Raw genomic sequence first — 25,490 nt, 5'->3', positions numbered from 1 at the left:
AGGGAAAGAATTTTATGGAAAAGTTTAGCTTGGGGCAGTGGGTAAAGCACAGATGTTGTAACAAAAAAGAAATCTAAAGGCTTTGTTTTTTTTTTTTTAAATACTTCTAGAAAGAGTTTGAACTTTTTTTGGACTCTGGTAGAGGAAAGGCAGGTGTAGGGCAATATGGTTAATGTTTGTTTGCTTATAATGGCATTCAGGTAACATTCACACTTCTTAGTTACAGCTGATTATCGTGTGTTTTAGCATGGCTGCTTTCTCTTGCATAGCTTGCCTGGATTGTTTATTGGTGTTGTGAGGGGACACTTATATTTCTAGGAGATGCCTTTCATCAGTAAAGGTCTTGGCAGATGTACTCTAAGATAGGATGATATGTGATATGTCTTAAAGCTAGAAACACATGACAAAAATAAAGAGAGCAAACTATTTCTGATTGTCCACAAATGTAGACATTAAGCCTGTGTATGGCTGAATGCGCTAACATGTTAAGATGAATTTTTGTGTTTGCATATCCTTTCCTGTAAGCAAAGGTGACTCCTACAATACTGTTACATATCCCAGTTGTTCCCAAGTATCAGTAGTAGTAGTAGTAGTAATTTTAAGGACTGCTGCTTTTATTAAGACAGCAGTTTAAATATTGACAAAGAACCACCTCTCAAATGTGGCCTAAATGCTTATTAAATTTTAAGGGAACATTACACTTTTGTGATAGAATACAAAGATGAATATTGCACCAACCTGGCTGAGGGTGAGATGTCCAGGACTCTATCCTTTTTTTTTCTTTTTTCCCTTATGCCTTCTGCCTTCTTTCCCAAATATTCTTCAGGAAAGTCTGTTTTCTAGGCATTCCTCACAGATGTGTGGTACTTGCACAAAGAAAATTTTGCATCTGATCTGAAGCTCCTCAGAGAGAAGCAACTGAGAGAGGTGAGGTTCAGGGAACCACAGGAACAGACAGTTTGATAAGAAATCAAAAAAAAAAAAAAAGAAAGAAAGAAAAGAAGCATAATTAACTCAAGAAGCAAAGTTGGGTCAAGATGAGAGATTTTCCCCCAGTGTGCTTATGAAAAAACTTGCTTGAACAAAAAAATCTCTAGCTGTTCCTATAAATGTTGCTTCAGTGGAGATTTCCATGACCATCTTGAAAGAGACCGAATTACTACAAAAATTGTCTGTGGAACCCATGGAGAGAACTTGTACACTGGACAGCGAGGAGCATAGAAAGAACCTTGTGATCTCTAGGACTCTTGTTTGCTTCTGCCAATTGGTCCTGGGTTGTTTGCTCACCCCGTGCATCCTTGCAGAGTATTGTTTCAAATCAACCTCACAAAAACAAATACTAACATCCCAACCTACTTGAGCTTCCTGTATACAGATGCTGTGTTTTGCCTGCAATTATTGGGTAATCTCCTGTGCCATTCTGGGACCCTGCCTGCGATGACTGCTTTTTCTGAGTTATCCCTAGCATAAAATATCAACAGCCTGCGCTGTTTTGTTGCTGAATTTCCCCCTGTTGGCCATTGTGGCAATTTCCTGGCATGTACGACTCCCTGGTTCTTCCTTCTCTCCTTCCCCCTTGAAACATGGAGCGCTATCATGGCACTGATCTCGCTGTGATAGCCTCAACACACAGATTCTTGCAAGCAATCTGGTTCTGGCAATTCTGCTAATTACAACTTTAAAGCACGAAATGTTTTTATCTTTTTCCCTTTATGCTAATGCCCCAAGTCTTCTGAGCCCACTGCTTTTTCCTTTGTTTCCTTTTTAATCACTGCCTTCTACTTGGTTGCCCTTCAGTGGAGCACCCTTGACAGCAGCAGCAGCAAGGTTGACACTTATGAGAAAGCAAAGAAATGCTCCAGGGAGGACATGTTCATGGAGATGCTGAAGTGCCCAGGAACAGCTGAAGAGCAGTGGTATGAGAGGGCACTCAGGGACCTGGAGCAGAAGAAAAGCATGTGAACTAGGCAGAAGAGCTGTCTTTGTGGGTGCACAAGGACATTATGAAACTACTGATGCAGCAGAAAAAACAAGTTGACTATCAAGTCTGGCATACTGCATCCTCTTCTCTGTCTACACACTACTCAAAATGCTGAATGCGGACAGGGCTATTGGCAATAAATACTCTGCTCAACATTATTCCGAAAACAAATAATAAAAAGAGTAAAAGCGTGATCCTCTAGATGAACCTCTTGGCAGCATAGTTTAGAAGCACCTTCCACTTTCTTTGTTTCTTCTCTCTGGTCTTCCCACTTCCCAGTATTAACAGTGTTAGAGCAGATTTACCCTTCAATGTTTTCACAACACAGAAGTGATAACAATGTCCTCGGGTCAGGCAAGACTGCCTTCAAAAGCTGATAATGGTTCAAATCATAATGCAGCTCTCAAGTGCCTTCAACCAAACAGCATTTTGGTTTTGCTCTTGTCTGGCTACTTGGAAGTCTGTGGACAGTCTGCCCAACTCCATCTCATACTCTTTTGGCAAGACTTAAATATTCTGCAGCCTGAGAATAGAACAAAAAGCGTTTGGGTTTTTGTTAACTTGCTAAGCTGGCTTATTTTTTTAGGAGAGTTCCCTGTTGCCTTCACCCTAGAGCTTGTGAAACAGATTATTTCCACTTAGGTGAAGTTAAACTCAGTTCATTGCTGTTGAAACTGCAATTATATGGCTTCAAATGTCAGAAGAGCAGAAAGTAGGGCTGGAATGACTTCTGGTCCTGCAGTCTTCTTAGCACAAATGGCTGTGAGAGAGGAACATCCCTGGATGTCCAGTCACGTCTCCATGCCTGAGGGTTGTCCTTTTGGGAGTGCCCTCTCCTAATAAACCAGTATCAGTGTCTGAGTTGGTCCTCCCCAGAAACTCAACGCTTGCTAAATGGCAGATTGCTTGCACAGCAGGATCTCCAGGCTCTCTTGACTGATGGAGTTTCTCCTACTTGTCTTTGAATAGTGGGGCTTGGGTGAAATAGGTTCTATGAACATCATCTTCCCTGTTAAGGAGCAGCTTTGTGGTTGCTGGCCATTCCAGACCCGTGTTGTCGAGTGAATAGCCTCGTTCTGCCCCGGTCTTGGGAGCCCCATAGTGAAGCTGTGTTCGGGGGTCACCAGCCTGCGGCTGTTGTTTGATTGCTGTCTGTCCTTCCCTCCTCCTTTCTGCTGTATTCGTATCACATCAAGTGCTTTTATTTCAGTCACAGCAGAGACCTTTTTGACTCTTGTGCTGATGACTTTATGCAGTTACAAGGCTGCTTCGGTATTACAAACCTGAAATGTTTAGTTTTGGCTTTCTGTGCGTGAGGTTTCCCACGTGCCTGCTTGCCACCTGCTGCCTTAGCATGGATCAGTTACTTTGCAATACAGTTTTCATCTGTCCTGAGAAAAAGGACAGCCCGCTGAGATCTTGCCTCCAGCAGCGTTCTCTGCGTGTTCCAGGAAAGTGCTGCATATTGTATGATTCCCGAGTGACAGGAACCAGAGGGAGACATTGAAACCGTGCCATCGTACTGGTACCGAACCAGTATCTGCTAAAAGAACTGCTGCCATATGCAGCCCAAATGAAACTGGTGGCAAAAATTAATGCCCCTGCTCACTTTAATTGAATGGAAGAGGAAGTAATTTTGTAACAATTACACCCTCAAAACATGCACATGTAATTATGTAAAGCTTTTCCTTAGTTATTCAATGTGGGCTAGTGCATCTTGAGTTAAGCCTGCTTGAGAGAGTAGGTTTACTCTTATTACTTGTCTACACTAATTATACCGTATCAGAGGAACAACTAGGGATGTGGTGAATAGTGAAAATGTGACAAAAAGTGGTAAGAAGCAGGGATTAAATACACTTTTAGAAAGTGAATGTTTTGAAACTACTATACCTGCTCTCTTGTGAGAGATTTTAAAGATATGATGAGACAGTATATGCCAGACAACGTCAGTATATGTTAGGCTATGATTTGGAACGGTGTACGTGGTATCAGGAGCCAGTATCCCAAAAGGAATAGGAAATTATAATAATATCAGTGTTTGGTACGTGGACTTTGGAAAGAGGAGAGACTGTGGAGCCTGTTAATAACAGACAAGGAAGACAATACCATGTCATCATGCTTGATCAATCCTTGCTACTTTCCGCAAAAAACCCTTATTGCGGCAACACAAACTCTCAGCTGGAAAGCAAGCAGACGCCTTCCTCCCTTTCTCATGCTTACAGAAAAGGATAATCAGTATAACTGGTGGATGTGGTGACTTCGTATGTCATGACATCTTACATTGACAGCTTGCACTGAAATTGGAAGAATGAGAATGTCTTTGCTTTGATTATTTATATTTTGATTTTTCTTATAGAATGATTAACTGTGAACAACTACAGCCTAAACTGTTAGAGCACTGTTGACACACTGGTGGGTTGGCTTCATGTCTAGGAACACCTGTTATTAGTATTGCACTTCTTTTCTAACTTTCCTTCCTTTTTTTCCTTTTCTTCTCCTAACTTCTCTTCTACTTTCCATTTCTTTCTCTTATTTCCTTTCCCATGAGAACAGGAAATGCTAACAATTCCCATTGCTATCTTGTGGGCCTTTGACAGAAGAGGGCTCTCCCCTAACCTGGCATTGCAGCGCTCTGCAGCTTCAGATGATACTAGATTTTTGGTGATAGGTTTGTCTGACCTGCTTCCAATCAAAAGTGATTTCCCTCTTTTTTTCTTATAATTCTAGACTGAAGATTAGGGATAATGTTGCTTTTTTGTAGTTTTGTAGGATCTTATTTTAGCAAAATCAATTGGTAGATCATTTACTTAAAAACCAGGGTCTTACTGGTTTTTCAAAGGCTGATACTCTTTTAAAGAACTGGTCTTTTTTTATCTGCATAAAAACTACAGCTTTTAACCAGGAATATAAAAGATAGCCATGTATCCAAGGGATTTAGAAGCTTATGACCATATTCAATAATCCATGTATCTAAATATTCAGTCATCTGTAATGATCATTACTATTTTTAGATACTATTTTGGGGGGAATACTTTAAAACTTAATGAAAACAAATTCAGATGAGTAGCCTAAGTCATCATCTCTGAAGCTACAGTTAAAAAGCAGAAATCAGTGGACTTTTCCCTAGCAGATGCAGCTTAGGACTAGATTAGACATTTTCGTTCCTAGAGCACACAAGTACCCTGCCACTCAACCATTAAGGAGCCATGTGGGATAATGAAAAAGTTAATTCTAGCCAGCTTGTGCTGAAGAAGGGCCTGCTATGAATAGTGTTTGCAATCAAACAGCAACATCTACTTGAGCCAGGATAATCAGTTATTTTCTCTGCTGAATGCTTCTCATTCCTATTATCCTGTGTAATTCTTGCAAGCGTCTTGTATAGTTGGCTTAGCTAGGGGATATAAAGAAAATGTTTGGAGAAGGAAATGGGCTGAGCCATGCTTTCCCCATGCAAAAGGAAAAACAGAGGGAAGGGTGAAGGGGAGAAAGGCTGGAAAATATCTCCAAGTTTTTCAGCTTGAGTCACCATATGAGTTGAACTGCTCAGTTGCTTGCTTGCCTATACTTCTAATATTGACATGTCTATTTTTTCCCCATCTCTGGTAATTTTTCATAGCTAGGCTGTAGCCGTTTAGGTGTTATGAGATATGGGCAGTCTTGGCACCCACATTTCTTAGGCGGAGCTCAGGACTTGGCAGGATCAGGCCCTTGGAGAAGACCAGATAAAGAGAGTTAACCTACTTTTGAAAGATTTCCATGTGGCCAAATGACAGTGCTGGGAATGCTGAGCTCAGGAAATAACGAAAAGCACAAATTCATCAAAGGCTACAGACAGAGCAGAGTAAATGAAGTTGGTTTTGTCATCTGAAAGAGAAGTTCATTAGTATGAGAACAGTTCACAGAGGGACCATTTTTGGATTTAAACAATAAATATTGTGTAATCTGCAGGATGACTAACCTCACTCCTGCCTTTGCCCGAAACGATCATGTTAACAGAGATGATACACTATTTACGAGAAGGGACTGCATGTTCCTTTGCTTCCAGGCTGCCCCACATGCCAGGGCGTTTGAACTGACTTTGGCAAAGGATGCCGAGTACAAACAATAAACAGGATAATGGTACAAATAAGCTGCCAAAAGTTTTAGTGTCATCACTGTCATCCTGTGATGTTATTAGTGGAGGAAATGAAATATACCCAGTCTTAGTTCTCACTTCCATTCTCTACAACTTAAGGGAACGGGGTGAGAAAAGATGAGATGAGTGACAGAAGCTGCTTCTTTCCTTTGATGTTAGAGGGAATATAAGTGCATGGTGACACTCGGGCCCCATGAGTCAGTCAGGACTTCAGATGTGGGCTAGTTGAAGCTGATGACAGTACTCATATTTGTTTCAGAACTGCTGTTTTTCATTTCAGAATCTAATTATTTATCTCATAGTCTGTATATGCTAGTGAACTCTCTTGGAAGTAATGAAACCACAGAAGTGGAAAATGCATGAAAATGAAATCAAACCCTGCCAAATCTTTTTGCATGTTTAAGTAGATTATATTAAAGAATATAACTTCATAGTTATCATTTCAGCAGTGTTGCCCAGTACACTATTATTAACTGTGCTTAACAGCTAATTTTCCTCTTTAAATTAAAATGACACAGCTTTTAAGTGACTGCTACCTCTCACTCCTGTTTTTCTCCTCAAAGGTAAGAGCTGTGAGGCTTGTGCAGCACTAACAAAAACAAAATCAAAACCTTCAAGTCCTTTTACAGTGGTGTTACTGACTGTCCTAGTCACATTTGACTGAACTCAATGTTTGATCATAAGGTTTTTTCAACTGGACCCAGAAGCCTAAAGTAGATTTTGGTATACTAATGACATGATATTAAAAATAAGTGCACCAACACTGTTGTTTTTGTGCAGATGAATAATGTGACAGCAGACTATTGTCTTGACATCATACAGAAGTTTGAAGTATCAGAAGAAAACAAGAAGCAAAGTGTTCTTGGGATTGAAGGTAAAGTTTTTGATTTTAAAATTAGTTTTGTCTTGATATACTATAGTGGAATAGAAAAGCTTTAACATCATTTTTACTGTAGCTTATAATATTGGACTGCAATAGGAAGTTACACAGAAGGTCATAGTCAGCGATCAGTAGCGTAGGTGCATTTTTGTGAGGCATGGGAGAGACGAGGGTAGGTGGGGTGAATTAGCAGCTAGTGTTACACAGTGATACATCATAGCCATCATACAGCAATGTGAATGCATTAAGCTTGCATGAATTTATTGCTTACTGTGTATTTGTAAAACAGAAACATAAAGGATTCTATACCATGTATTTTATACTACAGCCTGTTCTAACTGAAGTAATTAAAGCAAAGTTTTCATTCTGCTCTGTCTCGGTAGATCTGGACTCGCTCCTGTACAATCCATTGATTTATGCTTATGTGAAATAAAATAGAGAGAGTTGCATTTTCTTTGGGTTTTAATACGTTATTCACCTTGTTTGCTAAAGCAATTGTAAATGGTACATTTATTCAGAATACAATGTAGTATCAAATCAAAATCTGAACTTGAACAAAATAGATTAAATGCTGTAGTGTGTTAATTTGCCCAGAAGATAGCTCTCATGAAGGAGCATAATTTACATAGTAATTTGGCAGGGCGTAGGAAGAGGGGAAAGGCAAAATCTTCCTCCACATGGTACTTAAATCCTGGGCATGGCCTCCTAGATCTTAAACTAGCATCCAGTGTGACCCTGGGCACCGCACTCAAACTGAAATAAGGAAAGCAAAAAGAACAAGCCAGGACTTTAAAAAAAATATTTCTGAACGCATTTCTGTTCCTTTTAATCTTACTGCTGCTTCTTTTATGTTTGAGTTGCTTTCAGGTTTGGTATTGTTTGCACTATCCTTTGGAACTGTTTTACATTTCTCTTTCTCAAAGTAGGTATTTTTAAAGCTTTCTCTGTTCAGTGCTGATCTGATTTGCAGGGATATAAACCAGTACCATCTTCTCACATAAATTTGCAGCATAGAGAAACCTGTAAACTCAAGTGAAATTGGCTGAATTAGTGGATTGGCTAGCACGGGCCCTCATACTCTGTGCTGCAGTGCAGCTCTTTGGGTGGTATCTTCTGTCGGGGTAGAGTTTATTTACAGCAAAAGAGTAGCATTGGGACAGAGCCTGAGTGTCGGCAATAAACTCAAAAAAAGCGTTTGCTTCCAAGTCAGGATGTCAGTTTGGCTCTCGTTTCTGTCCTGTGATCTGTATAAATGGTCAGATCTTTCTTAACTTTGGTAGGAGTGTGTTCTTTTCTTCTTGACACTGTTGCTATCTTCTGAAGATTGCTTCTCAACTTGGGACTCATGGGGCACCAACAGCAGCATGAAGTCCTGGCAAATCTGCAGAATACCAAACCTATACTCTGGCAGGCGTCGTACCCTACGTCTCTTCTGCTGCCCAGTATTTGAAGGATTTCCTCTGCTTCCTCTTATTTACAAGGCGTCAAACTTGTGATGGAGCAGAACAGGATAGCTCTTACCTGCATCACAAGGTCCCATCAAGGGAAACATGGTGCACCCCTCAAATCCTTTGCATTTTGCTGAATGTGAGGTTAAGGTTCCCTCCCTTCCACCTACCCAGCTGTATTCCTCTAAGCGGGTCACTTGTCCTCCAAGGCACAATTTGGCATCCCAGGAAGCGCGAACTGATGCTGCCTAAGCATTTGACCCAGCTTCTCCCTTATACTGATGCTTTAACAAGAATCAAGAGGGGCTAGGGGATACTAGTTTGAGAAGGAGAAGGAGGAAAAAACAATTTTTCTAACAGTAATGACTTGTGGTTTAGCTGCTTGCTGTCTGTTTGCCGTAACATCTAGATGAATAATTATGAGGCAGGATATTTTCTTCCACTGATTCTAACAAAACCAATACTACCTTCTTCTGTTCCACTTATTAGCAGAGCGGTTTTGTCTGAACTGCAGAAGGCAGTTTCAGTGCGCTTGCCTTGGTGTCTGTGGTCTGGATTTGGTGTAGGGAGGTTTGCCAGGGTTTCAGAGAATTTTTACATGTTCATTTTTGTCATCTGCCCATTTTGAGAGTCTGAATGAAACATCAGATCTGAAAATAGGTTGGGCAGTGGCTGTATTGATCTGTGGGGTTTTTCAGTCTTCTCATATAGCTACTATTCATTACTTTCATGCTTCTCTTAGAAGCCTACTTTCTTTTTTTACTATTGGTTGTTAATTTCTGAAGAGGCTTAGCTCAATGCCATGTTTTGTGAATGCTTGTTGATTTTTTTTTTTTTTGAGACATACGTTAGCACTGACAACCATAAACAGAAAAATCAAATGTTAGAGTGAAAATCATTTGCTTGGTAAGATATACTGCGTCTGTGGCAAAACTGTTTCTCTTTGTTCAAAGGTTTCACCAACTTCATGCGCAGTCCTGCTTGTGATATATTTAATCCACTGCATTGTGAAGTGCATCAGGATATGGATCAACCCCTTTGTAACTACTTCATTGCTTCATCTCACAATACATACCTGACAGGAGACCAACTGCTGTCCCAGTCCAGAGTGGAGATGTACGCACGAGTGCTGCAAGACGGTTGTCGATGTATCGAAGGTATATTTTCAGTGTAACTTGCTGGTTGTGAGAAGCATGATGGATATTTCTTTTAAGCTCAAAGTCAGTGGCAAACTTAAAGCATTAATGCTTCACTGTCTGATTAACTTCAGTGGTAAACTCCTGTTTTCTAGCAGTCTAAACAGGAATTTTTCTACTGAGAATGACCTTCTCAGACAAACATCATGGACACCACTGTTTTCTCCTGACTGCTGCTGCGTTGTTATGCTTTTCTCAGTGCAAGTTTTCTGTTGTCCCATGTCTGCGTGAAGCATTTTTTTGTTGCACAAGCTGCAGTAAGGCAACGGGCAGGCGTCTGCGTGGGGCCCTGCAGCTCCAGCAGAGCAACCCCGGTTGTTCCGCTCTGTGGTTCCCCCGTGCTGGAGGTTACCGCTTCACAGGAGTGCTTCCTAATCCACGCTGTTCAGAATGAGCTGAGCCAGCAAAGACCTTTCTCTTTCATAAGATGAATGGGAAAGTGGGTGTTTGCGTACACAGTTCCTCCTGCGGGTGCAAAGGGAAGATGGAAAGTGCCTTGCGGAGGAGGATGGGTGATCAAATGATGCTTTCTGTCAGCACAGATGTGTATCTATTTCTGTCAACATCTTAGGGCTGAGAAACTTGGTTTTGGTCTGCCACAATAGAAAGGTAGGATGCTGTTTCATTGGCTGGATGCTGGTGGAAGAAAACAAGATGCTGTTTGTCTGATAGCCTGAAGATCAGGATTGGATTCTTGTTTAAGTTCTGCATGATTTAAATAATAACAGAACATTAGTATTTTTCTTTTGGGGATTCTGGGTGGAATAAAATATTTTGATAAATTTAAATTCCCTATTAATTTTTATGATGACTATTACAAAACTCATCTCTGGAAGTACAATTTGTTAATCTGAATTTAAAAATTAGAGAAAGTGAGTCTGAGAAAATTGTGTGTTCTATCACTGTACTTTCCCGTCTGTAGGGAAGTTCACTAAAATGCACAGTAGTATGTTATTTTGCCTGACCTCAAAACTATTATAGAAACTGTATAGCCTAGGTAATAGATCAGTAGCTTCCTCTTTGTGAAGTTTTAAACTTCCTGTAGAGGCAACAATAGTGACAAATCCAGTGTAAATCCAGAGTACAGTAATTCATTAGGAAAAGTATTACTGTCTTAGTCCTTTCTACAGGTGATGGCTTTGATGCTACTCTCACTATAGTCAGTTATAAAATTGCAAGTTTAATTGGGAGTGGAAAAAGACTAAATTGTTTTTAAATAACTTGGCTTCAGAAGCAGAAACTGCTTTCCCAAGAGATAGCTGGAAACATTATTTAACCTATTACACCTTTGTAATTTTATGTAAGAGGGGAAAAAACAGTTTTACATTTCAGACTTATTTAATATAAGAAAAGACCGTCTTGTTAGTCCTAACTCAATTGGTAGGTCATAATAGATTGAATGAAACTTCTTGACACCTGCGTGATTGGGTAGTGTACATGAGTTCTGCTGGCAAGATCAGCAGAAACGTATAAGATCATGGACATCTCTTAATGTATAGCTTTTTTTGTCTTAATAGTGGATTGCTGGGATGGTCCAGATGGAGAGCCAGTAGTGCACCATGGCTATACTCTTACTTCTAAAATACTCTTCCGTGATGTGGCAGAAACTATCAATAAATACGCCTTCATCAAAAATGAGTAAGTGTAGAGTCAGTTTTGAAGCTACACCTGTCTGTTTTGGGTGGTTAATCCCATGTGAAAACCAACAATCAACATCAGGAAGTACTTATATTCCTTTAAACACATTGAGAAATTGCAAAGTTGATTCTGTTCCCCTGTTTATTGCCTGTGTCATATTTATTGTTCAATTGCATGAGCTCTTCCCATCAATCGAGTTAAAAAGTTCAACTTTAGTTAGAAAAACCTTTTATGCATTGTAAACTCAGTAATACTTTGAACAGTCTGAGACTGTTGAATATCTAGAGATTATTTTGGTCCTTTGTTTGAACAAAACTAATTTCCACAGGGAAATTCTCCTTAAAAATCAATACCATAACATCCTCTATCTAAGGGAAATTATTCCACTAGGAAAATTGAAAAGCTTACTCATATGTAGTATAAGGAAATACTGAAATGAGGGGTAATGTTCAGATTCTATTTTGGTTGCCATGGTACTATATAACAAAGTTTATCATGAAAATCTTGGAGTGTAACCATATATATATACACACACCCCCAACAGTCTCAAATCATGAGTGACTGTCTAGAATTTTGAGTAGTTTAGAGAGAATAAAAGGAAAATGCTTACTTCTCTTTATTTAAAAAAAAAAAAAAGTGACCCAACAATGGGAGTGTGGGGAAAAAAAACCAACAGAACACCAAGCCCCAAAGTTTAGTGTTATTGATTAGGAATACGAGCTGGTGAATTCAAAACTGGAAGACATGGTTCTTTGTGTCTTTAGTTGGGTTCTGGGATTCCTTGCCATAGGATTCTGGGGCTGCCAGAAAACAACTGGGCAAATAGGCTGTTATACATAGAAACAATTTCTTTAGCTCAAGAAAGTGGAGCTGCAAATTTGTGGAGCCTGGGAGAGTATTCTGGAAAGTCTTGCCAAGTATTTCTCCTTCTCAAGGGTCTGGGCATCTTCAGAGATTTGGTCTGACTCGCTGTAGCTGCACATGTTAAGACAAAGGCAGGTCGTTCATGCAGCTATCAATCTTTGGAAGATGAACAGTGAGTTAGCAATTCCTCTGAATCTGTTGATTTCAAAACGCTTTTCTCCAGGAGCAGCTTGCTGATCACTTAAAGCTTATGAAGACTTTGTATGTGGCTTCAAAGGAACAGTGTAACTTTTGCTCGGCTACACAGAACAAAAAGGCTTTGCACTGCTGATGAGCTTTATTGCAAGTTTCTCTGTGCTTCACACTCAGTGATCATAGGTTTCAAACTTTGTCACCCTGTGCACTAGTGGGTAAGGTTGGAGGGAGAGGGCAGAATTGCCTGCAGAGACTGTCTGATGGATTCTGACAGAGCAGGGATTTGGGAGTTCATGTGCAGAGACCTTCCTCCCAAAGTGAGTTTGTTTCCAGACTACTGACAATGCAAAAGCAAACTGCTTAAACCATTTTATGTGTCGACTCTCTTAAAACACAGTTATGACAATGTCTGGGGGTTTTGTTTCTAGGTTTCCAGTGATACTGTCTATTGAAAACCATTGCAGTATTCAACAGCAAAAGAAGATCGCTCAGTACTTGAAGGAGATATTTGGTGACAAACTCGACTTGTCATCTGTAATCACTGGAGATTCCAGACAGCTTCCTAGCCCTCAAAATTTGAAAGGGAAAATCCTAGTGAAGGTAACTTGCTATTGGTGGCGTGTTCAAAATACAACAAAAGTCAGCATGTGATATTTATTGTAGATTTTCTTTGGCTTTGGCAAGCCAGTTCAGCAGTACCATGTGGAATAGTACAGATGCAGTAAGTGAGTTAAAATTCTGAGCTTTTCAGAAACATTGAAACGGAGTTTACCTTGGTCTTGGCGAGTGTCCCAGAGTACTTCTGTAAATGTTCCAACAGGGACCTGGTATCAACAGCAGTGGAAAGAAAATTCTGTTTCTTAAGCATCTTATTTAGAGTCTTAAAGTCAGAGGTGCTTATTTTTAAACCTTAGCACTGAGTCAGGAGAGCAGAGAAATTATATAAAATGCATTGGTATGAATAGAAGGAACTGTTACACAGTTACTGAACCTGGTATTTTCTCTGTTTTTGAAATGTCTAATTTGTTATCAGTGCATATCGTTCTGTGTGGTTCCTATCCCTATAGTATCTAAACGTTATCCTACAGTACCTCCTTGGACAAAGTATTTTGGAGTGATATAAAAGCAGCTGAAAATTTCTTGTATTTTCTTGCATTACCCCCTCACCTTGCTATGGGCAGTAGTTCATGAAATGAAACTATTTTCATGGTTCATCAGCTGTGTTTATATGAAAGAAAAGCGCTTCAGAAGGGGGCTCTAAGGAGCAGTGAGGGAGGAGGCCGTGGAGCACTGAAGTTAGTGTTGTATGCAAGATGAATTGTTTGAACCTCTTGGTATAAACGGATTTGCTCTGAAAGGAATGTCAAACACCAAGGTGGATATAATAAGAAAGAAATTATATTTGGAATTATATATATAGTTGGAACATGTTTCAGTAGTACAGAGCCGATTCTGAATTACAAAACCTTTGATTTTAATTTAATTGAATCAGTTTTCTTGTGTAACTGCCTGTTTAATGAACCATGCAACATGTAGCATTTTAGGGAGTCAAACAAAATAGTATGTAATGTCAGTCATGCGACAAACCCCAGCAAATCTGGCTTGAAATACTATGTCAATGCACAAAAGGCAAGAGAGGTTTGGTACTGTGCTGTTCTTACATGAACTTTTGAGCTGGTCTTGTAGCACATTTGAGTTTGTAACTCAATCTTTGAGTTCAATCAGTTTGAATCTTCAGCTAACAGTGCTGAAACCCTGTGAGTAGTTACAGAATAGTGTGGAGCTGAGATAATGTTTTCAGAATGAGGAATACTTTTTTAAGCATCACAATATCTTTCCACAAAGCCCTGTCTCCCATCTCCTGCTCAGTTTAAGCAGCCCTGTTGGAAAAGATAAAATCATACTTAGGAGTCAGTGTCTTGTTGAGAAGTAAGCCTGTTTCTCATCTTTTTGTTATTATTTGTGCTCTGTTTCATACATTTTCCTTTGAAAGGCAGTATTGCTTCATTAGCTAAACAATTTCAAGTAATGGTATAATTTTCATGTTCCTAGTGTGTATGTAAAGAGCAATTCTAATAATACTCATGGATTTAAACCAGTATAAAGGTGCCAACGTGAAGTGAATTTGACCCACTCATTATCAGGGCAGCATTATTAATTTCAAAATGCAGTCTATAAATCAATCCATTTCTGCAGAAATCTGAGTGTAATTCTTTTCTACCTGTGTCACTGTTGAAGCAGGTAGACTGCAAACATTCCTGCAATTGGTGAGGAAGGCGCACACAGAAGTAATAACACAGAAGCTTAATAGGTGATTTATTAAGTAGCAGATGGTAAACCAAGAGGCAATGGCTGCAAGTTACAGCTTGGGAGGTGCAGCCTGGATGGCAGGAAAAACTTATCAGCTGAGGGTAGTGCAGCATGGAAAGAGGCTGCCTGGAAGGCTGGGGGAATCTCCACCCTTGGAAGTTTGCAAGACTTGGCTAAGCAAAGCTCATCTAGAGCTGGTGATGATCCTCCTTTAGTGAAACAATGGATCTTCTGAGGTCCCATAGCCAACATTTTTAAAGTTCTGTGATTGGGCTTCTCTGTAAGTGATCATACAGGAGAATTTGAGATGAATGCTCTAAAAAAGATGATGAATCTGTTGGAGATGCCTTTTTTTTTTTACCAGAAGTAGCCCCAAGCCTCTGTTTGCTCACCACTCTAATCAGATGTTGGAAACTAGACACGGAATTAAAGTAGTTTCTTTCTAATATAAGTATGACATTCACAGTACTGGATTAGCAACTAATTTTGGATTGCTGACTACACTCTTGCATGAGCATGCGATATTAAAATAGGCTTTGCTGCTTCCTTCATGTTGACAGCTGCTTGCAGTGAGTTTTGTGTCTGCATTTTCCATTCTGATGAAGACTCTGTGACAAAGCCTCAGCTTCTGATTTTTAGAGTTCTATTTTAAGTATATGCTTGCTAGGGGCAAGCCTGAGATATCTGATAGTCAACTCAGAAAAGTCTTTTAGACATGTGCAGGCTCGCTCCAGAGATGGGGGATGGTATGCTCTTTTTTTGAAAGAGCTTGCAAAGATCTTTCAGTGACAAACTTTTCCAGAATACTTAAGCTATCACCTGTGATAATCCTGGTCCTTGAACCAGTTTGCGTGAGACTCTTTGAAAATGAGTTCTAAACTCTAGTCACAATTTACATAAGGAATAGTTGAGGAATGGGCTATTTTGGTCTTTGCACTGAATAATACTGACCACGTGTGCATTTACTGTGAATATTTTTTTCCTCATTTTAGGGTAAAAAGTTGCCATACAGTCTTGGAGCTGATGCTGAGGAAGGAGAAGTTTCAGATGAGGATAGTGCTGATGAAATTGAAGACGACTGCAAATTAAAGCCCTGCTATGTATGTTCATATACACAGTTCCCAGAACCACTACATCTCTACGTTTCTTACAGGCATACTCCGTAATCCTACTTACAGTTGTTGGCGAATTGGAGTTTTTAACTTTGATTTCTAAGTCAGATCCTTAAGATACAGAAGTTATATAATTCCGCATTTAGATATGGAATGACATTGTTCAGAAATGCACATTTTGTCATTTAAATCATATAAATAGCAGATTTAAGTGCTTTAGGTACACTAGACTGAAAACATTGCCAGCACTATAAGCATGCTAGGCTTTTTTCGGATACAAAAGTGTAGTACTCAAAGCCACGGCATGATGGAATTGCTGCACAATTTCTAGATGAAAATTATGAAGGAAGACATACAAATGAAAAAAGTTTCTGCGGTTTGAAACATTTTTATTTTCAATCCTTCTGTTTCTTCTTTTTCGACACTGAAGTTTGCTTTCTGTTCCCTTTATTTCTTAACTCCTTGTCTATTTTTTATTAACACATTTTTCAGATGCCCCATCCCTGGAAACATCCCGGGTTGGGCTGGCTGGGGCTGTGAGCAACCTGATCCAGTTGCAGATGTCCCTGCTCACTGCAGGGGGGGTGGACTAGATGGCCTTTAAAGGTCCCTTCCAACCCAAACCATTCTGTGATTCTATGAGTGTTTTGCTACAAACTGAAACTGGTGTGCAATGCTAATATACATTACCCAGCAGGTGTTTTCTTCTAGTCAGGAGGCAGCCTTGCTTTACCAGTTAAAACTTTTGAACAAAGAAAATACTATAGGGAGATCCAGAAAGAATAGATCAAATTAATATTTAGCGAGTACAATATTTGTCTCTAGTCTTGAATGTCGCCCAGTGAGTTTGCCTTGTTGCCGCACGGAAACACCCATCTAGTTCTCATTAACTGGTTTTGGTTTACGTATTGAGCTTTTAATTTGTCTGTATCATTTATGCCTGCTATTAGCAGTTGAAGGATTTTCAGAATAGCTTGGGACTTGCTTTACAGGTAATGGAAGTCCCCCTCTGAACTGGTTCAGAGGAAGTATATGTTTATGCTGGTTCTTCGCCTACCCTGATGTTGCTAAAATACGAGTGTCAGCAATATCTTTTGGGCAATTCAAGTACACTATGCAGAAGGGCTGATTTGATCCCACTCCCCCCCCCTTTAGATAAACAAATGCTCTTTATGCTACTGGCAAAATAATGATTAATTCATTGCTTAATTATTTAGATGCTAGATTGCACTTGGATGTCATTCAACCCATATGTTCCACAAGACAGTCTCATACAGAAGTACAGCCTTGCAGTTAATGCTTGAAGGATAGGATAAAATCAGCTTGCTCGGTGACTCAGAATATTATATTTCTGTTAGTATTTATCTCAGAATTGGAAACATTTAGCATTAACTAATTTATGGGGAAGCTTAAAGACTCCCAATCCCATAAATCTTTAGGAATTTGATTGTTTTTAAGTACAGGTACAAACTTGCACAGGTGTAAGTTCAGGGGAAAAAGTATATATTGAATGAACATAACTCTAATTATGGGTATAGTAAGATGAGATAAGATTGCATGACCCGTTCTGAACGAACATAATGCCCGGCTCGTTGTGATGTGCTGTTCAACAGGAGTGGTCTGTGTAATCCACATGTGCTTTACTAACGTGGCTTGAGTACTTATGATGATGATGCTTTCTTTAACAGAAAGACCTAAGACAAATTTTGGCAATCCTTAAAGCCAGTGCAAAACACAGTATGTTTTTTGGGGCTAGAAATGGAACATGTTAGGACAGAACAGCTGCTTTCCTCTCATGTCTGAGGAGAGGTCTGACACCCCATGGATAGAGGCATGCTAAGTACACACTGCTCTGTAGGACCTTTTTTTATTTTAAGTGCGTAATGTAAGAGACTGGTTTGTGTCTCTATAGTCTATATGACTGTTGTTAGCAGTAATTGCTTCCTCTTTCTTACCATTTGGAGCAGACAACCTAAGCATCATTAGATTCCTGATGTTTTGGAGGAGCGTGTAGCTGCATTAGCTGAGAATTCGTGCCATCTTCCGAAAGAGAAGGTCAGACTTGCGGCAGTTTTGAAGCAGAGAGCTAACGCCAGGGCCGGGTTCGGGGGTGATCTATGAGGTGGACTGTGCTGTGGTGAGGCAGGGCAAATGACGTGTCAGGAGGACTAAAGAGAAGAAAGGAAAATGGAAATGGCAGTAAAAGCCACCTGCCTGATTTTGCCAGGATTATGGAAGAAGCTTTTTCTTGCACAGAGAAAGGAAATGTTGGGAGCACTGTGTGGCCCTAAGAATGTGTAATGCTCCCTCAGGCTGTCCCAGAAGTGATGGACATAATAATCTACTTTAACTGGATTTCTTAATGTCTTTCAGAGTAATGGTGCAACTGAGCACCAGGTGGAATCTTTTATAAGAACAAAACTGGAATCTCTGATAAAAGAATCTCAAATCAGGGACAAAGAAGATCCTGACAGCTTCACTGTGAGAGCCCTGCTAAAGGCAACTCATGAGGGTTTAAATGTTAACCTGAAGCAGGTATGTGGGTTCTTCCCCTTTGCATGCTCTGAATACTAGACAATGCAATGTGTATTGCACATTTTTCAGATGAAAAGGCTGATAACTTATGAACAACTTCTGAGAGTTTGTTTTATCCAAAATGAAAATTGGAACTATTTCAGGAAGATATCTGAGAGAATTTGAATGGTCAAATGTGAAGAGTATGTTGTTTCAGTATGTTCTAATCTGGTTTATTCCTTGTAAGACTTGGAAGCAATTTATTCAGTAAGTACCAAAGTTGCAAGCATGCGTCAAGCAATTTGGTTTGTGTCTAGGTTATTGGGGAAAGATTCCTTTTCTATTACCGAAGTCCTATCAAGACTGGCCGTGGTAACTGAAAGCGTTGTCTGCCTGCAGTGCTGATGGCTGTTTTGTACAGCACTAAAACACAGGTTGTGCTTTTACTGCCCTAAGCAAGGTTCTAGTTTTTCATGCCCAGACTGTTTTATATCAAGAATGGTATGTTTCTTTCCCCTTTTGACATCAAGCTATTTTTGTAAAACAGCTAAATGTATCGGAATTTTGAGGACATCAGTAGACAGTACCTTGAATCCATGGTTACCATACTTTCACCTCAACCAGATGCAAAGCCCGGTTATGTTACATGAGTGAATTGTTCGGTGGGGGATGTGCCTGTTCTGTAACCAGCGTAGTCTTAAAGGTCGAGTACACGTAGCTCTGCTTTCTGCCCATCTTCCCACTCTGTAGGGTTTATGTAGTTCTTCTCAGTCTCTTTCTGACGCCTGACCTATGAGACTATCGCCTAAAGCCGGGCTTGACTACAGAGAACATACGTGGCTTGTGCTTGTGCTCGAGACCTCTGGTCAAAGCTGCGTTATGGTGGGAAGAGGCTCCATGAATGCAAAGGATGAAGCCATCTGACCCGACAGATAAGGGTTATTTTCAGACCGTGGCTTTGCAGTGTGAGAACAGAGTCAGCTCACCTGTTCCCTTTGGCCTTCATGAGGTCGGAAGAGTGGGGTTTCAGAGAGCAAACTCCCCATGTTAGTAAATATGGTGAGATATGAGCCATTTCAATAATATCTTCAGTTGGAATAATTACACGTGGTATGTTCTCTGGTATCTGGAAAAATGATTGGCCCCTAGATAGCATCTGAGGGGGCACGGAGTTTTTTCTAGAGAAGGCAAATTTCCATAAGGTGTTTGTGTTGGATATGAGTACATGTCATTGACATGACCAGAATACTGAAAATACTTCAGTAGTGCAACTGTGTTATTCAAACATCTGTAAGGTAACAGGATAAAGTGATAGAATTTTCTAATTGTCTGATTTTAAATTATTAAGGGACATATAGAGATCTCTTCCCTTGCTGCAACACTCCTGTGTGAAGACTGATTGTATGTGACTGTTATTTTCAAGGGTCTTAAAGTAATACAGAGCTGAACAATTAGTAATAAGTTAAAACAACTGAAAGATAAATTTATATTAACTGTTGACCTAGGTGGGAGAAAACTAAATGGTTAAATGTTGTGATAGTGTGGTAATTCTGTAACTCATTAGCTAGCTTTGTTTGGTGGCATTGTAAAGCTCTTCTCTAGTAGTTACTGTGTAATTGATGTACCAGAAAGTGATCTGTTGGGAAATTTTTCTACTTTTTTGCTAGTCAAATTTAATTTTCCTTTACTTAGTCACTGATGTGCCTTTCATTTTCCCAAATACTTGCTATTATTTAAAAAAAAAAAAAAAAAAGAAAAAAGAGCATTCACAATGGAAGTTTATTCACTAATCTCCAGTAATTATTAAGTGGGAGTTTTTTGTGGGGAGGGGGAAGGTAATTTTTATGGTACTGTCAGTCAGGCCTGATACTAGTTTGGATTTGCTGGTGAAACTGTCACCTCTCCCTCTTGTCTGAGGGAGACAAGCACTTTATCTGCTAAGGTTTCCTTCTACATTTTACAAAGACTTGCAGCCTGAGCTAGGAACAAATCTTTGAACGCAGATACAGAGATTACTGACTTTCTTCTTGGACCTGAAGAAATGATCTAGTGCCCTTACTGTTACGATAGCCAGAAGTGAATTCCAGCTCAGCACTGAACGGGGAATAACTGGAGTTCATAGGGCTTGCTAAAATGCTGGGGGAATATTCTTCAGCACCTTTAGGCCTTTGTTTTGCTCTTTAGAAGATGAAGGGATGTGCTTTTCTGACAGAAAAAGCTAGATGCTGCCAGAAATTCCCAAACTGATATCTAGGGGCATGGCTATAAATGTGAAACTCAGTCTTCAGGCTGCCTATGAAAAGTCCACGTTTATCTGTTAGGAGATTCCCCTCCACACCCCCCCTTTTCCTTTGTGACTATTTTCAAGTACACTTTCAAATGTTGTGTTTTGTTGTTGCTTGCCTGGTTTTGCTAGCCTGTTTTTTCTACATCGTTGGTTGTTGTCTTGAGTGTTAATGTTAGAAATTTTCTGTACTGCTAGAGGATTTCTCATTTCTTTATATACTTGATAGCTTAGCAAAGTCCTGTAATGAGATTTTTGGATTTCGATTTGTGTTCACAATATGTTGTGTTTAGACTTCAATTCATTTTTTTTCCTCATGTGCAATCACTGTACTCTTCTAATAGTGAATCAGAGTGACATACAAGAACATATATTAGGTGAAACTATGTCTTTTAGAAACTGTAGGAGACTCCTAAAAAATAGTTCTCAAGGTATTGAGTTACACTTTTTATTGCATTCTCTCTGCACAGAACCTGGATACAAAAGAAGGTGGAAAAAAGTCTCATGGTCGATCATTAATGGGCAACTTCGGGAAACACAAAGTAAGTAAAATGAGACTCCATTTGCTGTTCTAGGTCTGACAGCATTCTAGGGACACCAGGTATGGGTGATTGCTTGAGACAAGCATGGTGTGTACGGGAGCAGTGAGGGAAGACTATGTGATTACACTTGGTATATTTACTGCTCTGCAGAAGAATATAGCTGCTACCAGTATGCAGAAGTGTGGAGAACCTTTTAAAAATGATCACACAAACTCAGAAAATACCTTGCCCGATCAAAAAGCTCATCTTTAGTGGTGATGTGGAATTGCTGATTTTCTGATCAAACTTGCAGCAGCGAAGAGCAATGTAGACAAATGCCTTTGCGTATTCCTGTTTGCCAGACCTCTGTCCACGCAGCTGACAACGCTGGTTTCCTTCGGGGCCCAGTTTTACCCTGTTTCATACCCTGAGCACTGCCATGCAGAGCACGCTGTTACTGTCTTCCCACTCGCTTTAAGGGACTGCTGTGACTGAGCGCTGGCTCTGGGCTCCTGCTTTGTAAAAATGTGTTCTTTTCTGATCCCTTCTTGGTTTTGCATATAGGATTTATACGGTTGTGTAGCTGCTAGGTCACATTGTCTGCTTCGCTGGTCTTCGCTGTGGTGGCTCTATTGAACCAGGCAAGAGCCGATATAATTCAAATGAGTGTGAGTTTAATTTTACAGCTGGACAGACAGCAGCCACCAAAAGGGACAGTACACCCATGTTTTCTCCCATTCCCATATCCCGACAAACCTGTTCCTGTCATCCTCCTCCCTTCTTCCCACACTCCCACGGTGCCTCGAGGCTTGGATTTATTGAACATGTAGCTTCAGCACGAGCTAATTCAACCGAAAGCTTCCTTCCTCCCAGAGTCAATTAGCAGATACCAAGTAAATAAATGGGCAGAGAGGCTCGTCGTGAAGAGGCATGTGGCAGGTCTGCAGCCGAGTCACTGTGCCACCAGTGGCTTCCTCTGCCCACAGCCTGCTAGACATCGGTATTCCTCTTCAGCACTCCATGGTGAAAGCTGCAGCTGAGCAGGGAGCACGCTCTGTAATTGATAATCTGAGCAGCAGTTCAGGAAAAACAGCAATTATGAAATACTTCATGGTACTTAACCAGCCCTGAAGCCAGCTAGGAGCCATCAAAAATTCTCAGGGCAAGCAATACCAGGACTCATATTTACACTTTGATTATAAGCTTACATCAGTTTAAAGTGGTCACATTTCTTTCAGCAGCTCTAGCTAAGTGCACGTTATTCACTCAGTATGTGTTGAGATCTGCAAGTACCTGTCGTGCACGATAGTGGACTCTTCACATTGTCATCTGGGCTCGTGGATGGGAAAACAAATGCTGTGGAATGAGATGTCACAGACAAAAGTCAGCTGCTAAAAACTGCTGGTTACACTGAGGGCTGGAAAGTATGTCAATAATTTAATTACTTCAACTAGTTACTGCAATGGATGTAGCAGGTGGGAAAGCCCATTCGTTTCATCTCTGCTGAGAAAAAATAAGACAGTATATATAAGGGTTTTTTTATTACTATTATTTATTTTTTTAAATAATGATTGTATTGTACACTGAGGCAACAGGGATGCCCAGTAACTTCCCCTTTATACCTTTCCAGCTAAAGAAATGCCTGGGAAGGATGGATACTATTGATATTTTTGCAGGTACAGAATTATCCACCCAGGGATATTGACTTGTGATGTTTTCAACCAGCTCTTGTGCCAAATGTATTCCTGTATAAACTCTTTGTCCCATGGAGGGACAAAGAAACTAATGCTAGCAATTCCTGCAAGTTAACTGTAGGAAACATCCATGGTCCAGACCTTTGGATTCCAAAACTGAACCATGTAAATGATTTCCAGTATAGTCAACTTCGGTTTGCTGTGTTTAGTGATGAAATAAATTATGTACGTTATTGGTGTATCACAGCAGGAGAAAAGAAATCTGTGCTCAATTAGCATCTAGCCATATGAGCAAAAGGATAAGGAGCTCTCAGTTGTATTGTTAATTACCTCTTGATGAGAAGGGAATTAAAGAAACTCTCTCTTGAAGATTTAGTTATTGTTACAAAAGATGTAATGTTGAAATTGAAAACTTTATTAAATAATAGGTGCTTATGAAAAAAAGGTGCTTTTGAGATTTTAATATTTTTATTACAGCTATTTTCTTTATGGTATGCTGTAATAATTTAGAATAATTGAATGCTTCTGTGTGTGGCTCAAAAGGCAGTAGAAAGAAGACGTTTGAAAATTTTTCCTCAGACTCTGTTCTCAGCTTCATGAATGAATTTGTTAAATTTCCTAAGCTGGGGACACGCACCCACATAGGTAGGTGGAAGCAATGTGCTGTACATCCTACTGTGTGTTGCTGTTCATTAAACATGGTACGATCCATTACAGTTTCAGCAGCACCAGTGCCAGTGTACTGGAGACAGTGGAGCAATGTTGTCCCCTCCCGTCAGGAGGGAGCAGGGGAGGGAAGCTGCAGAATACGCAGTGGCCTGCAATGGACTGGCCAGTTTGCAGAAATAATTTTCTTCAGGCTTGGATTTGCCTGCTCGCCAGCAGATAAACCCGCTCCGTGGCTGCAGGCTCTTATCCTTGCAGTCAGATGGAGCGAGATCAGGGCACAGACGCTTTGTGTTGGCATTCCTTCTCCGCGTGTACGGAAGCGCTTGACATAGCAGCCAGGGTTTTCTGCTGTCAAACCCCCAGGGGTCATTCTATATCCTTGTAGGACATGGGTCCTGTGCTGGAAACCTGCTGCAGCTTGCCCACCCACCTAATGTCACTGACAGTAATGTGGATTTATAGAACCACCCCATAAGCTGACACAGCTGTGCTTGATTCTTTCCCAACAGAAAGCGGCGAAGGCAGCATCCAAATACCATAGTGCATCAGATGACGAAGAAAGCCAGCAAAACTCTTCTGGGAAGGAAACGGGGCAGCTCCACAGGTGAGCTATGAATCACCATAGTTTTACAGCTCAGTTAAAGCTAGAGGCATGTTTACTGCTATCAATATTTATATGTCATTGCCTCAGGGAGGTCTGTTCTTAAGAACAGGTCATTTATGACACTGCTGCTGTGTCACTATTTTGCTGTGACTGCTGTAGCCCGATATTTTGATTGCCTAAGTTTTCATAGGTTGCAAATAGCAATTACCCTTAAACTGAAAAGAAGTGTGCTAGTAATACTTTTCTAATGGAAAAATGCCAATCTACATTTTGCATGCTGTAAACAGTGCTCAAAGAAAGCTGGTTAGGCTAAATAAGGGTACATCACAGCCCAGCCAACTTTATTACATCTGAGAATGTAAAGAAAAAGCAATCAAAAAAGTGCCATTGAGAATGCATTTGTTGTCACTGAAATGCTCCGTTTTCAGATACAGCTCTAAGCTGTCTGCCTTGTTTTTGTTGAGAAGAGCCACGATGCAGCTATTTCATTATGTTTTAAATGAAAAATTTTGTTTGTGTAGTGTGACTAGAGGTACAAGGGGAACAGTCATCTCGGAGCCCTCTCTAAGGAGGTTTGCCACACACGGTTCCCTGTTCAGTTGTTTATTTCCTTATTGATGAAAAGAGCTGAAAGGGGGATTGCAATATGCTTTAAATATTAAAAAATTAGTGATTTATTTTATATATTAAATATAACTCAGCAGGCTGGCTCGTCGAAGAAAGACGGTGAAGCTGTGCCGAGCTCTGTCTGACCTGGTGGTGTACACGAACTCTGTGGCAGCCCAGGATATTGTCGATGACGGTAAGGCTGCTGGCACAAGGCTTACACATGCCTTTTTCACTTTTCTGTTTGGATAGGAAACATGTCTGTGTTCTTAAGGTTTCCCTTGGATTTCAAAGATGTCTTAAAAGCAGAGTAGTTTGTTACCTGTTCCTTTTACTTAACTATGGAGAAAGAGTAAAGCACCACCTTTTCCTTCCCTAGGAAATACCCTTTCCCTTGGTTTCTTATGACATTCATGTTTTAGTAGCAATTTTTAAAATGAGGCTTTCTCAGGAAAACCCTTTCCTGTTTTCACAGTTTTATAGAGTTTGTCATCATCTTTTAACTTCATCAATTTTAAGTAGCGTTTAGTAACATGATAGATTTGAATTTGAATTGTGATAAATAAATGTGAACCTTGTTCAGAAAGTGTACAGTTGTTTCGCTAAACATGTTAGAGGCAGAATGGAAATTGAGAAAGTTGTAGAGGAATTTGTGGGAAAGGTCATCAAAGGTACGTGAACAAACTCTGTATGAAATTCTGTAATTACTATAAAATTAATTCCTAATTTAATAGAATTTAATGGGAGAAATTAAGGAGAGTGAAAGCAGTGTGGAGAAACAGAGTCAAAGAAATCCCACAAGAACATAGTTTTCTGAGCTGAGAGAACTCAGCTCTTTC

At 40.1% G+C, this 25,490-nt stretch overlaps 1 protein-coding gene across 1 annotated transcript in view; it reads left to right on the top strand.

The window, feature by feature from the left end:
* The window catches only part of PLCH1 (phospholipase C, eta 1), a 43,068-nt gene that overhangs the window by 5,248 nt on the left and 12,330 nt on the right, over positions 1 to 25,490 (top strand). Inside the window, exons 5-13 of the mRNA XM_010284882.1 lie at positions 6,897 to 6,990; positions 9,398 to 9,601; positions 11,158 to 11,278; positions 12,766 to 12,937; positions 15,640 to 15,747; positions 18,133 to 18,294; positions 21,028 to 21,099; positions 23,951 to 24,045; positions 24,750 to 24,847. Of these exons, the coding sequence (XP_010283184.1) occupies positions 6,897 to 6,990; positions 9,398 to 9,601; positions 11,158 to 11,278; positions 12,766 to 12,937; positions 15,640 to 15,747; positions 18,133 to 18,294; positions 21,028 to 21,099; positions 23,951 to 24,045; positions 24,750 to 24,847 (1,126 nt within the window). The remainder of the gene's footprint in view (positions 1 to 6,896; positions 6,991 to 9,397; positions 9,602 to 11,157; positions 11,279 to 12,765; positions 12,938 to 15,639; positions 15,748 to 18,132; positions 18,295 to 21,027; positions 21,100 to 23,950; positions 24,046 to 24,749; positions 24,848 to 25,490) is intronic.

This window comes from Phaethon lepturus, unplaced genomic scaffold (genome assembly GCF_000687285.1).
Source record: "Phaethon lepturus isolate BGI_N335 unplaced genomic scaffold, ASM68728v1 scaffold31740, whole genome shotgun sequence".
Classification (NCBI taxonomy): domain Eukaryota; kingdom Metazoa; phylum Chordata; class Aves; order Phaethontiformes; family Phaethontidae; genus Phaethon; species Phaethon lepturus.
This window is presented reverse-complemented; position numbering and strand designations above follow the sequence as displayed.